Here is a 14,447-nt window from a genome sequence, read left to right as displayed (position 1 = left end):
GATAAGACGGAAGTCCAGTCGACAACGTATTTTTCGAAAATCAACGAATTCCAAACCCTTCAAAAATTGTTTCACATCTCCAGTTACCTCCAAGTTATTCGCAGGAGACTCATGTTACTTTGTACATGTCTCGCTGGATAAACTAAAGGATGTTACTCTGAATGCAAGTGGCGTACATTAGCACCGTTGCGACGAAAATATCACTTAAAATATTTACACACCTACCGCGTCTAAACTAATTGTGTTCGTCTTACAATTATTACAATATATGATTCTCTCTCTTTCTCTTATGAGAAAATAATTATCGTACTTAACGACTCGCTTTGTCAACGTGATTTCTCACGAAGCGAGTACTTCAAACGAGTCCCACTATGAATTTGCACACAAAATACAGATTGTAAAGAATTAATGATGAAAATGTAAGAGACGATGCTTCCAGCCTTTGCTATGGAATGGCCCATACTATACAAATATTTATAATGTGTAAATCCATAACGACGTACGATAATGTAAAAACGCTAAAGCAGTCATTAAAGAGAGAGATTATTCAATCAGTCTTCAATCTCTTGGGTGTTGGTTCGCTGTTTTGCGAATTGGAATCCTCTGAGAATCCGAGGTGTGCTGAGAAATCAGTCATTCCCTGGGAATCACTAACCGTAGAAAAACCTATTATGCCACACGACGATCTAATTATTAGTCAGTCGCCATTAACATATCAAGAAATATTTCAAATTAACTCACACGTATTGGAATCTTCTGTAAGTCCAAAATTTGAATTTGATGATTCTATGCCTTTCCGTGCAAGTCCATTTTCTTTATCCACCACTGTCTTCCCTTTTTTCTTCTACAGTAATAAAAATGAGGCTGCAGTAATTATGTTATTGAAAATAAATATCAAAAAGTAAAGGTACCTGCTCTAGTGTCGATATAGGAACCCACTTGTAAATCTTCATCGTAGTCTCACCTATCGTCACCCACTTTTTTTCCCTAAAAGAGACAATCATTGTCAAACAATAGGATCAAAAAGATACTAGTTAATTAATCCATTTTGATTAATTTACCAGTGACGAACTTTATCCACAACTTGCATCACACGCTTAATGTCATCCTTAGCGCGACTACGTGTCTCTGCACGTACAGATCGCGACATCATGATATTCTTACGCGATTAAGTTTTACTCAATACTTGGCGGACTGCTGTATTACTCACTATATAAAAATCAACACAATCTGTGCAAGAGGTTAGAAAAGTGACAGCGGCTCTTCAGTTTTTAGCTGCCCCTTAGAAACATGAGCGTTGCTCCGAAACGAACAACGGGAAGCTATTTACCAGAGATGAGTAAGAAGATGGCCAATGGATCTGTTTTTCGGGGCCTCCCTTTGATTCTGGTTTCGGTGCGCCACCTTAGCGGAGGCTCTACGAAGCAGTTCCACGTTTTCGATTGGTCGAGTATATATAGTAATACCACGCGTGAGAATCTGGAGTCCACAGTCTTACCGTTATAGGTCTTACATACAGGTCTTGAAACTTCATCGAATTTCAGTGGTGGGGGATGGTCGCTTACTGAGGTTGAATTTAGTTTCAAACAGCGTCGCTGTGATCGAGTTACCCCTTATCTATCTCACTCTACAATCGGACCTACGTGAAGATAGCATTGTAACATTTACTTTTTGAACATTTTTTGTTGTCAAAAAATTGTCGGTTTTTTGGTGGTGTTTGGTGGACCAGTTAAAAAATTTGGTGGTTGCCCATTTTTCTGGAAAATGGAAAATAAAATTTGGATTGTGAAGGTAGCCCCGAAAGTCTTATTTTTTATAACAACAATTTTTTTTTGTATGGAATCGATGCCAAATTTTTTGACGGTCACGAATTACCTAATTACAAAATTTGGTGGCAAGTGGTTTCGTTAAAAACAAAAAAAAAACCGTACGCATACCTGTGAAATGTGAAGTTAGCCCCAAAAGTTTTATTTATCAAAAAAATAATTTTTTTGAGTTTAAACGATGCCAAATTTTTTGGCAGTAACGGATTACCTAATTACCCAATTTGATGGTACGCAGTTTCGTTGGAAAAAAAGCCGTACGTACATCTGTGGAGTGTGAAGTTAGCCTCAAGAACTTTATTTAAAAGACAAAAATGGGTTTGAGTACATTCGATGCCAAGTTTTTTGGTGGGCAAGGATTACGAGATTATAGAATTTGGTGATAACCGTCGTATTGAAAATCAAATATTAGGCCTTTCCAGCTGCGCAACAGGGGCTATTACCGACGGGACGTATAAACTTCGAGTCCAAGTTGCTCAAATGCAAGTAGACAACGACTTGCAGGAAGGCGTACACATTCGCGTGCCAGGGGAATTGAAAAAAGATGGATGTGAGTAAATGATAACTAAAATATTTAAGGTACGCAGGTACAAGATTGTTTTTCGATTAAAAAATTAAATTTATATGATTTTCAGTTGGATCAATTTTACTTCTAACAAATGACAATCGGAGCATCTCTATTATCGATGATGAAATTATGTCAGCTTCCGATCTTCGCAAAGGATTTCGTCAAATTCTAAAGCATCCCATCACAACGTGCGAAGATGAAAAGGAAAATTTCAAGGTATTTTTTAAAGAATAATAATAAATTTGTTTCAGTACTTTCATTAATCATATTTATTTATACTAATACAAATAACGAAAATTGTAATGTCTGTTTCAGAAAACTAAAGCCGATTAATCAAGCACAACAGGCCAAAACCATCACACCCACCCACGTCCGTCAGTTCATCTGTTCAATAATTTTTTTATTTGTTATTATTTTACTTTACTGTGTATGTGTATACATATAAAAAGTATCTCAAATAAAAAGTTTGTCATACTTTATTTATCGCGGTTATTTAAATTTATTGTTACGCCTGCAGACATTTCTAAACATGAATTTAACCAATGATCTGCCAAACGCAGCTGTCATTCTCGATAAATATTGCCTTATCTATGAGAATGACATTTAACCTATTATCTGCCAAAAGGATCTATCATGTTAGTTCTATAATCTGAAGTACTTCACATTATCATCACGTCAACCAATTAGAAAGCTTTTATAGCGACGACACTTTTTCGATATATATCGTCTTACATGTCTTTTTTAGAATAGGATAGTGAGATGAGACAAATAGTGCATTTGCTTAGAAATTTTTAGTTTTATACATTTTTGGTAGCCTAATTCAATTTAGTCAATTTTTTTTATTCAAGCCTACGGAAAGATAATTTTATTTTTAATATCTCGAATTATCAGTACGTTCAAATATAAAAAATAATTTAGAATTAAAATTCTACCTCGACATAATTTTCTGATAATTCGATGTATTAAAAACGTTGTCTTTACGTAGCCTTAAATGATAAAAATTAAATGAAAAAAAATCCCTAACCAAATACATTTTGTTTCATCTCTCCATAGAAAATAATTGGTTCATTTTTATATGTTGTGTTATCCAGGTTTAAAATCGTGGATCTCGAGGAACACACGAATTCATTTGACCAATCAAAAACGTAAAACTAGTTGGAAATTCTAGTTCAGGTGGCGCGTCGACGGGCCAAAGCACTGACTCCAGATTCTCACGCGTAGTATTATTATATATACTCGACCAATCAACAACGTGAAACTGCTTCGAGGGCCCTCCGCTAAGGTGGCGCGTAGAAACCAGAATCAAAGTGAGGCCAGGAAAATCAGGCCCATTGGCAATCTCCCTACTCACCTCGGGCTAGCTTCTCGTACAGTACCATACAGTACAGTTTTACTCGGTTGTGCTTCTTGCCGTCTTAAGAACATCATGTAAAGCCGACTAAGAACACCTGTATAGTGTTTTTTAAATTATATTAGACAGTAGAGCTTAACTATTACCGTAGACCTCCAGACGAAGGTATTATGAGGATCAAACCGTCTCTGTATTATGATGTGTATGATTTCCGCACAAATTCAACTCCATATCTTTCACACGATCCTCAAGAATGTGCTTTGAATTCTGTCGAAACGGAGTTGAAACGCCTTAAAATTAAAGAGTGCAATGTTAGAAATAAGAATAAAAATCGTGCACGATGTGCGGCATCCTTGGGGAGTTTATATCCGTCGAAGAATAGACGCAAGTCGAACGTCATATATCTAAAGGGTAGCGGTGAACTGACTAGACCAGATAATTTGTTGGAAAAGCGACAATCCAAATTTGAAAGGTCAACCTCTCCTGGGAAAAATAGTAATAATATGAATAGTAAGTATTTCATTAATTATGATACATCGAAACTATTTTTCTATGGGTATTGAGACAGAATAAGATATTACATTACTCTTCATTTTGATTTCATAGGAAATGCGAGTATTGAAACAACTACTAGTTTCTCTCGAAAATCCAGTATGGATATGAGTTCCAGTTCTAGTTATGGTTCTCAATTCTCCTCCCACGAACGTACAATTAAATTAGGATCACTGAGAAAAGCCATGTCAATCTCAGCTTCCACAGTCACTTCGAAATCTTATGTGAATAATGTGCTTCCAAGTCTCTCAGGGAAGCTATGGAGAAAGTGTTCAAGGGGTTCCATCGATGGGATTCACTTATCAGAGCATGACAGAAGAATATTAGAAATGATGGCCTATAAAAAACAATTGGAACGAGAGAACGAAGAATTTGCATACAGGGTACATTTGATGTGGGAAAGGGAATTGGAGGAGAAGCGTAAAGTAATGGTTTTCTCACTAAATAAAATCTTAAAATTGTTCACATATAAACATATACTGACCTTATTGTACAAACTATGAATGTTTTATATAGCACGATGACTACGAGGCGCAAAAGTGGCGAGAATATGTTATGGAGAAAAGAAAAATAGAATCAGCAGAATGTGCCAAGAAATTGGAGGATGTCGAGGATGTTCATCGAAGGAATAAAAAACTCCTGGAGAGAAATATTGCTGAAAAGGAATTGAGAGCAAATCGTGCTAAAGAAATTTTACGACAGTGCAAGGTTCATATTATCTCTAATAACATTTTAGTCAATCATCAACTTTAACTTATTTTATTATATAGAATATTGAGACGGAGGAGAAAATCTTATTGAATTATAAGCGAAAAGCTAAAGTAGAATTTAATCAGCAACAAATGGAAATGGAAACGGCAATGCTTCAATTGAATTGGGACAAACAAACACGTGATAAATTAAAAAAAGCTCAGGAATCTCGTACTAGCTCTCAGGAACTCTATAGAAGAGTAAGTTCTTCTACACCTCTTTTTGATAGTAATTAAAGACATTGCATATTGGATATTTCCTAGATATTCTATCCCTCAGAGAGTCGCTTCGACAAATAGATTGGAGGAAATAAGACATCAGGAAAGGTTAGAGCAGGTGAATTTTGAAACAGAAGTAGCGTTGCGTAAGCTTCAGGAACAATGTCGTAAAAAGGAGGAACATGCTGAATTGAAGTATCAAGCACTTTTAACAGTTCGTGATCGCAATATGTTGCAGCAAAGGTAACCATAATGCAAATATAACTTGTTGGTATTTTATAAATGAAACTCATTACTCATGTAAGTTACATATAAATCACTCGTAGCAATTTGCGCGATTTAAGACAACAGAGAGTACAAGCAATGCATCGACAACTGGAAGAGGGTTTTGCTAAATGGCAGATGCAAGTATTGCAATTGCAGCGACAAGCCGTAGAAAGAGCAATGTTTAAGGCTGTCAAGGAAAAATTAGGAAGAAAGGAAAGAGTAGCAATGGAGAATAAATCTAGATTGGAACACCATAACGAAATAATGAAAAAGTAAATAAAACATATGACAAAAAATAATAAAAATAATATTGTACAATTAATTTCTGGTCTTTCAGAGTGATGGATATGGAAAGAGCTAAAACGCAATGTTTGAAGGAAGCAACGAGAAGAAAAGAGGCAAAAATGGGAAGATTGAGACGTGAGAGAGAGAATTCTCTGAGAGAGTCAAGAACGCAAGCACAGACTTCAGCAAGTTTACGAGAACATGTTAGGTAAGATACATAATTTTTCTATGACATTAAAATCTACAACCCAAATCATGTAAAAATCTCAAAAACCGTAACTCTATAATTTACAGAAGAACTTTATCGCCAGAAAATTTTGATAGAAAAGTAGCAAGAACTGCTCTAATAACAAGACACGTTAGACCATCAACATCTAGTCCAACAATGACTAGATCTCACATATTACTCGGTTAAAATAATCTAAATTTACTTTTAAAAAATGTGATAAAAATTAACTTACATTGGTAAAATAATAAATATCAATCTTGCCTCGTCTTAGTTGACTTTCTCTAACCAAAAGTACATCTCATGAGAATTGTCCTTGCAGAGTCTTAAAAAGAATTTATTAAATATTAATCATAAGTAATGTACAAGATATTTATAGCGTGCTGATTACAGTTATCGTTACATCAAGATCCAGTTGCGTAAGGAGAACGCGCAGCGCTCGGTCTTTTAATCGCGATTACGAAGAGAATCTAATATTGTGAAAGGTATAAAGTTTTCTTTTGATTTGCTGTGTAGCACAGTGTATGCAGCATGAATGAATAGCTAATAAGAAGGATGTCATCTTGAATGATTTAACATGGTCACGAAGATTATAGATAATGATAATGAAAATGGGGTAATGGCAATTATTAATGATGTTCTCATAATCAATCGCAAACTATGCACTCTACGCTGCATATTTACTTAAACGATCTCGTTGCGCTTCAAACGAATCTTGCATCTTTGTATTTTCGCACGATTTTCATGACATTTGCAATATTTATAAACTCACAATACGTGTACCGGCACAGCTGAATACCTAAAATAAAAATAATAATATATAATTATATTGTATATATGTATACACTTTAACATTTTTTCACGTACCATCTCGATACCATCTTTGGAATTCAATTTTGATTTCGAGATCCTCCACGTCCCTTAGGACAATAAACACATCTTCCTGAGCTCACTCTCATCCGGTTCATTCAGATCAAAATCTGCTGGTGATATTGCATTCCCATTTGGGTTCTGTTCGGTTGGTAAAGTAGGTAAATAATCTTCTTCAGAGAGACCATCACGTTGGTAGAAAAGTATATAAGCCGTTGTAGAAGTTTCTTTTGCAACGGTCTCTGGATTTGACTCTCGACAGCTACTATCGTTGTAATAATACCATTGGCCACCGTCAGGATTTTTTGCATAACTCACATAATGACCTCCACCCATGATCCCACTGTGGCACTATATTAATTTAAAATATTTATTAAGGGAAAGAAGATATGGATATGTTGAGTACACAAAAGAAGTAAGCATTTTACCACAACTGCGTAGAGATGATACGTCAATTCCTGAGCATCTGTTTTCATCCTGTGATGATTCAATCGACGATGATGCTCAGGATCAGCAAGATATGTAGATGGATCGAAATTCTTTAGAGGGAATTGCACTGCTTTCTGCGACTTTACCCATCTTCCACGAACGCATTGAAATCGTTTGAGGTGAACGACTAGTACTGGTGGTAATCGCCATAGTTGTAGACGCTTGGTAGCCATTCTGGGTTTAGCGCATTTAGTGCACTGATAACGATCTAAACGTTCCTCCCTAGTGAAGGCCTCCAAGCAAGAAGACAGAGACAAGGGCGCGTTCTCTGCATTTCTCGCCTTTATTGCACTTTCGTGTTCCTCGGAACTGAGCTCAGTTGCGGTTTGGTATCGTAGATGCAAAGCTGTGGGATCCCAATCTATCGCCAGGTGTGTGAGTGGTCCTGAGGATCCTTCGCTATTTAATGATGTCCTATCCAGAATCATTTGTTCACCGTCACAACGTATTCTGCAGCCCCTGCAAAACCTGTACCAAGGACACCAGGCACAAACCTTGCCCTCGCGATCGACGGCGCGTAGGACAAATGGAAACTCGTAACCGAGACTGTCATCGCTGTAAAATAGAAAAAAAAAGTAAATTCACTGACCTTCAACCTGTGATAGATGAAAAAGAAAATATCCTAAACAAAAAATATCTTGTGCAATATCATATCTCTTCATATTTAGAGTTCTACCTGCTGCGAAGCTAACTATTTTAAATAAAAATGAAGGAAATCATTCGTACAGTAATATGATAATAAATTTCTGATAAATTCAAGGTTAGTATAAGTCTGTTGAATAATTCACCAAGTTGCATTAATGAGTGCAGTTATATTTTTAAAACAATAACTGATTCATAAATATTTTAAGTGGAAACACAAACCAATCTTGAGCATGATTCGGCGACGCTGCCGTTTCCGTGGGTGGTAAGGGCGTTACCAATCTGGCAATTTGTCTCCATACACTTTTGTACAGTTCTTGATGTGTTGTACCTTCACCACATGGTACAACTACTGGCACTCCAAAGAGGCTGGGTCGCGTTTTTTGTGAGCTTACAAAATAAGGATCTTGGCGCATCTAAAAAAAATAAGATGGATTTTACTCACATACAGCAGGTGATAGACTGTACTTAGCGTTTCTTGTACCATTTTTCGATGAACTGCTACAAGGTAGCTAAAACCATTCACTAAGGAATTGTTTGAACTGCTATCCGTACTCTCGTTGACATATTCTTTAGTCTCTGAGGATGATATCGAAGGCACCGAAGGAGCTGCGCCAGTCAATGGTGATACTGAAGATACAGAAGCTGGCGGTGGAGATTCGGATCTTTGAATAGCTTTAAAACTTCGACGTTCTTCTGATATTTCATTAGCAGCACGACGTCGAGATAAAGATGGCGAATAAATAGCTGGCATTTCATACGCATATAATTTAGTAGCAGACTTTGGTTCCTAAAATTAAGTTTGACCTTTAATTTCTTTCATCGCATAGGATATCCTTTGAGTACGTACTTGGACAGTTGCCCAATCCGGTGGAAAGCAGTCGATGTTATTTGCGGCGACTTCAGCAAGCAATAGTTGAGCCGCTGGAATGTCGCAAAGTTTACTCAGTTCATTTTTTAATGTAACGTAATCTGCATCAGTTGCTACTAGAAGGCCATAACGCACAGGAATACTTCCGTCGAGTCGCGATACTAGAAGTTCGCGACGTACTAAACCTTCTATCGGAAGAGGAAGTGTCAAATACGTAAACGGATCAAATCTGTGAAAAAATGAAGATTAAAATAATAAAAAGTGTTAACTTTAATCAAATTTGGAAAGATGAGTATTTCCTCATATACATCAAATATATACAAACCTTACGGACTCCCATTGACAGTCCTCACACCGCACAGTAGACTTGAGTTGTCCATGAAAGAGATCTACGATGATGGATTGGTTACGTAACAAATGATTATCCCAAGCTTCACGAGCGACCTGAGCATCCTCCCTTCCTTCGGAATCAGCTAATTCAACGTAGGGAGCATCTCGTACCCTGTTCAGATCCTCGTGAAGTCCATCTAGAAGAAACGCTAGAAGCTCTTGAGAATCATGCTGCTGAAATCCTCCAAACCTCGGGGCATACTTAGCAATGGTCCATCTTAATTTAAGTGGAGCGACACTGCGTGCAGAACCGCTCCATATATCACGAAGAAGCTCGGCGTATCGCACTGCCATGTGTCCCCGGGTACCCAGAGGATTATTAGGATTCAATTCTTGCATGTGAGCACCAGACATGAAGTAACGAGTCAAAGGACCTGTATTACTTGCGCACTGAAGAGCCGCATTCATGAAACATGTGTTACCCAGGTTATTCAATCCTGTGGCCCCTCGTTCACATTTGCCAGCTTCGTCCTTACTCGTTTCTCTTAAGCGACCAAGTTCCTCCGGCCACGTTTGATCTTTATTTCGTACCTCCACGAGCAATTGGCTATCGTCTTGTAATCCTAATTCTTCTAAAGTAATTTGTTCGTCCTCTAACAAAGTCATTCCTGATCCTAATGTGGTGGACTCCCTGACATGCCACAGCCTAACATCATCATTCCTTAAATGCAGTCGGTTACAGAGGAACTGATAGACTTGTCCAGATGTAGCCATTCTGCTAAAAGCTGCGACATATGCGAGCTGTCTTTTGTAACAACCGGCTGAAGAGGACATTGGTAACCAGGATCCGACACCGTTCAGGGGCAATGATAGAGATTGTTGTTGTTGCTGTGATCCCACAGATCGATGCATGAGCAACCGCAGAACCAATGGATATAATTCTAGTTCTACTTGGGATCCAGTAGCAGGTAAAATGACTTGCCTAGGTAAAGCTGGCGAACCTCCGTGCCATTGCACAAGTGCTTTCCACAGAGCATCTGGGAGTAAATGAAAGTCCCTTCCTTGCGTGAGAACTAAACCACGCTTGAGACGACCACCTTCACCAGTGAGTGCAGGTACCCGAAATCTGGTTGCTTCGATCAGACCAGTATTATCAATAGGACCTAGTACAGTCACTTCAGATCCAAGATCTAGGGGAGCAGGATCCAAGTGACAAAAAAGTCGCCACTGGTTCCACCAGGAATTAGCAACTAGGTACCAGAATTGTCCCACTCTAAGTCCTCTGCGTTCTTCCCTAGCAAGCCATCCAGTTACAATTTCGCCTTCTTCGCGTCGACCTATGGGCCTTAAGCCGAGTACAACATGGCAAAGTTGATCCAGGAGTCGGAGAAATGCAAGAGGAAGTTCCCTGTCGGTTGTCCACACCAACCACTCTTCCATCGTAAGCGGATGTTTTGGTAACTCTTCGACTTCTTCCTTGGCTTCCTTAGCCTCTATTTCATCATCCCGGATCAACGATAGAACCTCCATTGCATGTTTGAGCTCTAGTTCATTGAGAATACCATCACGGTCTCCATCGAATATCTTGAAACAAACTATATTAAGATTCGTTAATCAGATTTAAATGAAAGGATCATTCATGTTAATCCTTTATATGATTATTCTGAAGTGTAATGTCAAAAGCGGATACACACACTTCATTCGTTCGACGAGTGGTCCACGGCAGGCTGCTGATATACCGCAAGCCATCTCTTTGAAATCTATGTGATTGTCACGATTCTCATCGAATGCTGCTACCAAACCCGGGCATACACTTAGAGGCATAGGTGGTGAAATCATTGGTACAAGGGTTTCAAGATCTAAACGTCCAGTGCCTGATTGACCCTTGAGCATCCAGTAATGTTTTTCCAATTCAATGATGTCTGCCTCTTCCACTATTAATGATAGATATGATAACAATTCTATTGTTACTTTTCTGTATATATGAGACAATATGGTTACATACAATGTGTGACACCAGCAAGGCTCTGGAAGAATGTAGGGGTTTCCAGATCATTGCCAAGAGATAATACTGTTAGTGGAGCTAAGAGCCAGCACGATAAAGGAGTTGCATCAATATTTTTCAACTGCCATTCTTTCCATTGTTCGTAACCAGCATCAACTTTTTCCTTTTCCTTTGATAACTCTTCTGTCTCCTCTTTTGGAAAATGAGGTCCATTTCCATTTGCAAGATATAAATCGTACAAGACTAAAAGTTAAAAGATAAAAATTACTAAATACCATTTTTATTTAACTGATAAGAGCAAATCCCATAACAAAGACCCATTACGTACAACGAAGTTTTTCTTCTTGCTTTCCACGCGTCAATAGAATTAATCCACACAAAAGTTCTTTGAATCCTATTCCTCTTGATGTACCACCGCATGCACTATATATATACTGAAATTAAAAAATAATTATTTTGAAATTCACTACATAAAAAGTTTCTATTATTGCATTAAATGATATTATTTTACATTATCAGGCTGTATCTCATAAGTGCATGTTCAGTCTACCTATTATTAAATGATGTCATTTTTTTGGATGTGCATGTTCAGTCTACCTATTATTAAATGATGTCATTTTTTTGGAGCAAGTCGTTAATGGAAATATTAAGAATAATATCTTTAATAATAAATACACAGCACACAAACCTCTGCTATTTGGGTAGGAACACAGTCTCCAAGTACATCTTGTACAAAAACGTTACAATTAATAACGCCATTCACACTAGTCCTTTTAAACGCTTCCCTAAGTCTTCTTAATTCGGATTCAGTAACTGTCAAGAAAACATAAAGGAAATCAAAAGGTATTGAGCGAAGGTTATATGATTACGTGGTTATAATTACCCCGTTTGACAGCATCCTCGTAAGAGATGCTCAGAGTTTTCGACTCCTTGCCACCCATGTTACAAAATTACAACGTAGTCATATTTGACAGCACCGTCAAATTGAATTTATTTATTTGCTACACGTTGAACATATCACTCTTTCCACTCGGCCATTCCTGATTTGCTTTGACTTCAAAGTAACTCGGTCATGTGCAGCTCTAAACTGGACTTGCGTTAGATTTCCCCCAACATGAAACATAAATCTGTATGCACTCGAGGCTGAGGACACTGTGGTGAACGTTGCACTGTCTACCTTTCTGATAAACACTGTTGAATAGCATCGCTATCTTATCGACAAATTGGATATTTTGTCCAGTTCCTGGATGAATCCTTTTAATTTGAAAGCATACAGATACGTACTTAATTAAATATCTGCTCTTAAAAATAATAAGCGATATCTTTTGACTTTCTAAAATTTCTGCAACAAAGTTGAAATTTGAAACTTGAATTGATATATTTTGTTGTAATTGATGTTTCCTGTTATTTCATTAACATCCATTAGAGATTGTCTAGTATAAATAAAGAATATCTGCGAAAACTAATTAAAAGCTTTTTGACAATGTATCTGTGCTACGTAATAGTAGAATTATTATAATTCTATTTTGCAACTTCGTTGTATAATAAAATTAATGAAGTTCTACGAACTGCAACGGCGCGATTAAATTGAAAATTTCTACCAACATTAATAATTATGTCGTTAGTAACATCCCTAGTATGTATCTTATAATTATTTATCCTTTTTATTAATAATGGAAATGATAATTTTTAAAGCAGTTGATTATATATATTTGTAGAGTTGTACAATTATTATATTACTTCTACAGTTCTGGTTTATTTATTATACATGAAAAGTCGTAGTAAAGTTTAAACTTAGGGAATTTTTGAGAATTTATAATCCTCTGTAACTTGTGAGCTTTCCGCAAGGGGAAACAAATACCATCAGCTGATTTTCTTTGTTATCAGCTGTAGATGCAATTATTGTTTGTTTTGCTGTTACTCGTGAACTGTATTAAATTTTAGGAAATTATTGGGATACTGCAAATTTTCATTGTCACAGAGAAAGCTGTGTTAATAAAATAGCCCACTTAATTGTGGAGAATGGCCACTACTACAGAATTTGGTCCTGACTCCGGTGGGCGAGTAAAGGTATACATAACCTTAAAATTGGTGTGCTGTTCTACAGACAATATTTAAAAAATATTTGTTATTAAAATTTGTAGGGCGTCACTATAGTTAAACCAATAATTTATGGAAATATGGCACGTTATTTTGGAAAAAAACGTGAGGAGGATGGTCATACACATCAATGGACAGTTTATGTTAAACCGTATCATAATGAAGATATGTCGACTTATGTCAAAAAAGTTCATTTTAAACTTCATGAAAGCTATAATAATCCAAACAGAATTGTCACTAAACCACCGTATGAGTTGACTGAGACGGGCTGGGGAGAATTTGAAATTGTTATCAAAATTTATTTTCATGATCCCAACGAGAGACCCGTTAGTTTACTTGTTTATAATGATTGTCAAAGAAGTACACTTACAATAATTTATGTAATAATATTTTCATAGGTAACCATTTATCACATTCTGAAATTATTTCAATCAACACCAGAAATTCAGCTAGGAAAGAAAAGTCTAGTATCTGAATTCTATGAGGAAATTGTTTTCCAAGATCCAACTGCTTTTATGCAGCATTTATTGAGCTCCACAAGACCGATTACTCTGGGTGCTTGGAGACACGATACTGACTGTAAGTGTAAACGGATACTGTTGTATTTAAGAATAATGTTTACAGATACACAATTTTCAGTTGAGGCAAAGAAGGAATCTTCTCTAAAATCTATAGTGGAGGCTAGAAATAGGATACGAACAGAAGTAATAGACCTCAAAGAGAAATTAACACTTGCTAAAGAAACTATTGCAAAGTTTAAGGAAGAGATTGCTAAGATTTCAAAAGTTGGTGGTAGTATGTCCGTTACATAAGGAAACTGACTTTTACTTCTGGTTATGGAAATTAATGAAAAGATGTATATGTATATCTGTAAATAAGTTTTTTTTTTACCATGTAATAACAGTAAGAGTGCAAGAAAAAATGGAGCATTGATATTGGCATGTATAACAAATGTAAAACTCATTTGTAGTAATACTTCCACTATTTTTAATAAATACTCCTACGATTGATCGATAATTCAGTTTTACTATCTCTATTAATAACACTGCACTGAGATCGTATTTGATTTCACAAATAATACTTTGAAGCAAAGTCTTTTA

The 14,447-nt window shown here is 36.7% G+C and overlaps 5 protein-coding genes across 7 annotated transcripts; 3 read left to right on the top strand and 2 right to left on the bottom strand.

Moving 5' to 3' along the window:
* Positions 1-125: 125 nt before the first annotated feature.
* Positions 126-1,333, bottom strand: LOC107273265 (B-cell CLL/lymphoma 7 protein family member B). Its single transcript, XM_015751274.2, has 4 exons — positions 1,062-1,333; positions 912-987; positions 742-844; positions 126-666 (listed from the first exon to the last, which is right to left on the bottom strand). The coding sequence occupies exons 1-4, from the start codon at positions 1,151-1,153 to the stop codon at positions 548-550; spliced, it is 390 nt and encodes a 129-aa protein (XP_015606760.1). The 5' UTR covers positions 1,154-1,333; the 3' UTR covers positions 126-547.
* A 160-nt stretch (positions 1,334-1,493) lies between these two features.
* Positions 1,494-2,870, top strand: LOC107273266. 2 transcript variants are annotated; one of them, XM_025090590.1, is made up of 4 exons: positions 1,494-1,791; positions 2,246-2,373; positions 2,459-2,607; positions 2,707-2,870. In XM_025090590.1, the coding sequence occupies exons 2-4, from the start codon at positions 2,304-2,306 to the stop codon at positions 2,722-2,724; spliced, it is 237 nt and encodes a 78-aa protein (XP_024946358.1). In that variant the 5' UTR covers positions 1,494-1,791; positions 2,246-2,303; the 3' UTR covers positions 2,725-2,870. The 2 variants fall into 2 exon arrangements, with proteins under 2 accessions (XP_024946358.1, XP_015606761.1); XM_015751275.2 differs by having other exon boundaries at positions 1,494-2,373.
* An 841-nt stretch (positions 2,871-3,711) lies between these two features.
* On the top strand, positions 3,712-6,310 carry LOC107273282 (trichohyalin). The gene is made up of 8 exons (XM_015751321.2): positions 3,712-4,252; positions 4,349-4,719; positions 4,811-5,002; positions 5,065-5,244; positions 5,324-5,505; positions 5,589-5,801; positions 5,867-6,022; positions 6,109-6,310. The coding sequence occupies exons 1-8, from the start codon at positions 3,913-3,915 to the stop codon at positions 6,227-6,229; spliced, it is 1,755 nt and encodes a 584-aa protein (XP_015606807.1). The 5' UTR covers positions 3,712-3,912; the 3' UTR covers positions 6,230-6,310.
* LOC107273281 (ubiquitin carboxyl-terminal hydrolase 32) lies at positions 6,251-12,580 on the bottom strand. 2 transcript variants are annotated; one of them, XM_025090635.1, is made up of 13 exons: positions 12,131-12,580; positions 11,936-12,060; positions 11,576-11,681; positions 11,248-11,490; positions 10,937-11,176; positions 9,238-10,837; positions 8,892-9,141; positions 8,526-8,831; positions 8,264-8,457; positions 7,339-7,954; positions 6,908-7,261; positions 6,813-6,839; positions 6,251-6,365 (listed from the first exon to the last, which is right to left on the bottom strand). In XM_025090635.1, the coding sequence occupies exons 1-11, from the start codon at positions 12,186-12,188 to the stop codon at positions 6,962-6,964; spliced, it is 4,038 nt and encodes a 1,345-aa protein (XP_024946403.1). In that variant the 5' UTR covers positions 12,189-12,580; the 3' UTR covers positions 6,251-6,365; positions 6,813-6,839; positions 6,908-6,961. The 2 variants fall into 2 exon arrangements, with proteins under 2 accessions (XP_024946403.1, XP_024946402.1); XM_025090634.1 differs by lacking the exon at positions 6,251-6,365 and having other exon boundaries at positions 6,399-6,839; positions 12,131-12,578.
* A 442-nt stretch (positions 12,581-13,022) lies between these two features.
* LOC107273285 (YEATS domain-containing protein 4) lies at positions 13,023-14,364 on the top strand. The gene is made up of 4 exons (XM_015751332.2): positions 13,023-13,317; positions 13,392-13,673; positions 13,746-13,926; positions 13,987-14,364. Exons 1-4 carry the CDS (start codon positions 13,270-13,272, stop codon positions 14,157-14,159), a joined length of 684 nt encoding a protein of 227 aa, XP_015606818.1. The 5' UTR covers positions 13,023-13,269; the 3' UTR covers positions 14,160-14,364.
* The last annotated feature ends 83 nt before the right edge of the window (positions 14,365-14,447 follow it).

Source organism: Cephus cinctus, unplaced genomic scaffold, assembly GCF_000341935.2.
Source record: "Cephus cinctus unplaced genomic scaffold, Ccin1 Ccin1_scaffold1553, whole genome shotgun sequence".
NCBI classification, from domain to species: Eukaryota; Metazoa; Arthropoda; class Insecta; order Hymenoptera; family Cephidae; genus Cephus; species Cephus cinctus.
The sequence above is the reverse complement of the archived record's forward strand: the minus strand, read 5'-3'. Positions and strand labels throughout refer to the sequence as shown.

Coding starts and splice junctions, on each gene's coding strand:
- LOC107273265 (XM_015751274.2), bottom strand. CDS start 1,153: ATGATGTCGCGATCTGTACGTGCAGAGACACGTAGTCGCGCTAAGGAT. Junction 988..1,061: donor GTGGATAAAGTTCGTCACTG/GTAAATTAATCA, acceptor TGTCTCTTTTAG/GGAAAAAAAGTGGGTGACGA. Junction 667..741: donor TACAGAAGATTCCAATACGT/GTGAGTTAATTT, acceptor GTGGCATAATAG/GTTTTTCTACGGTTAGTGAT.
- LOC107273266 (XM_015751275.2), top strand. CDS start 2,157: ATGCCAAGTTTTTTGGTGGGCAAGGATTACGAGATTATAGAATTTGGT. Junction 2,374..2,458: donor GGAATTGAAAAAAGATGGAT/GTGAGTAAATGA, acceptor TATGATTTTCAG/TTGGATCAATTTTACTTCTA.
- LOC107273282 (XM_015751321.2), top strand. CDS start 3,913: ATGAGGATCAAACCGTCTCTGTATTATGATGTGTATGATTTCCGCACA. Junction 5,003..5,064: donor AAATTTTACGACAGTGCAAG/GTTCATATTATC, acceptor TTTATTATATAG/AATATTGAGACGGAGGAGAA. Junction 5,802..5,866: donor CATAACGAAATAATGAAAAA/GTAAATAAAACA, acceptor CTGGTCTTTCAG/AGTGATGGATATGGAAAGAG.
- LOC107273281 (XM_025090635.1), bottom strand. CDS start 12,188: ATGGGTGGCAAGGAGTCGAAAACTCTGAGCATCTCTTACGAGGATGCT. Junction 9,142..9,237: donor TGTCAATGGGAGTCCGTAAG/GTTTGTATATAT, acceptor ATTTTTTCACAG/ATTTGATCCGTTTACGTATT. Junction 8,832..8,891: donor CGGATTGGGCAACTGTCCAA/GTACGTACTCAA, acceptor ACTTAATTTTAG/GAACCAAAGTCTGCTACTAA.
- LOC107273285 (XM_015751332.2), top strand. CDS start 13,270: ATGGCCACTACTACAGAATTTGGTCCTGACTCCGGTGGGCGAGTAAAG. Junction 13,674..13,745: donor ATGATCCCAACGAGAGACCC/GTTAGTTTACTT, acceptor ATATTTTCATAG/GTAACCATTTATCACATTCT. Junction 13,927..13,986: donor TTGGAGACACGATACTGACT/GTAAGTGTAAAC, acceptor CACAATTTTCAG/TTGAGGCAAAGAAGGAATCT.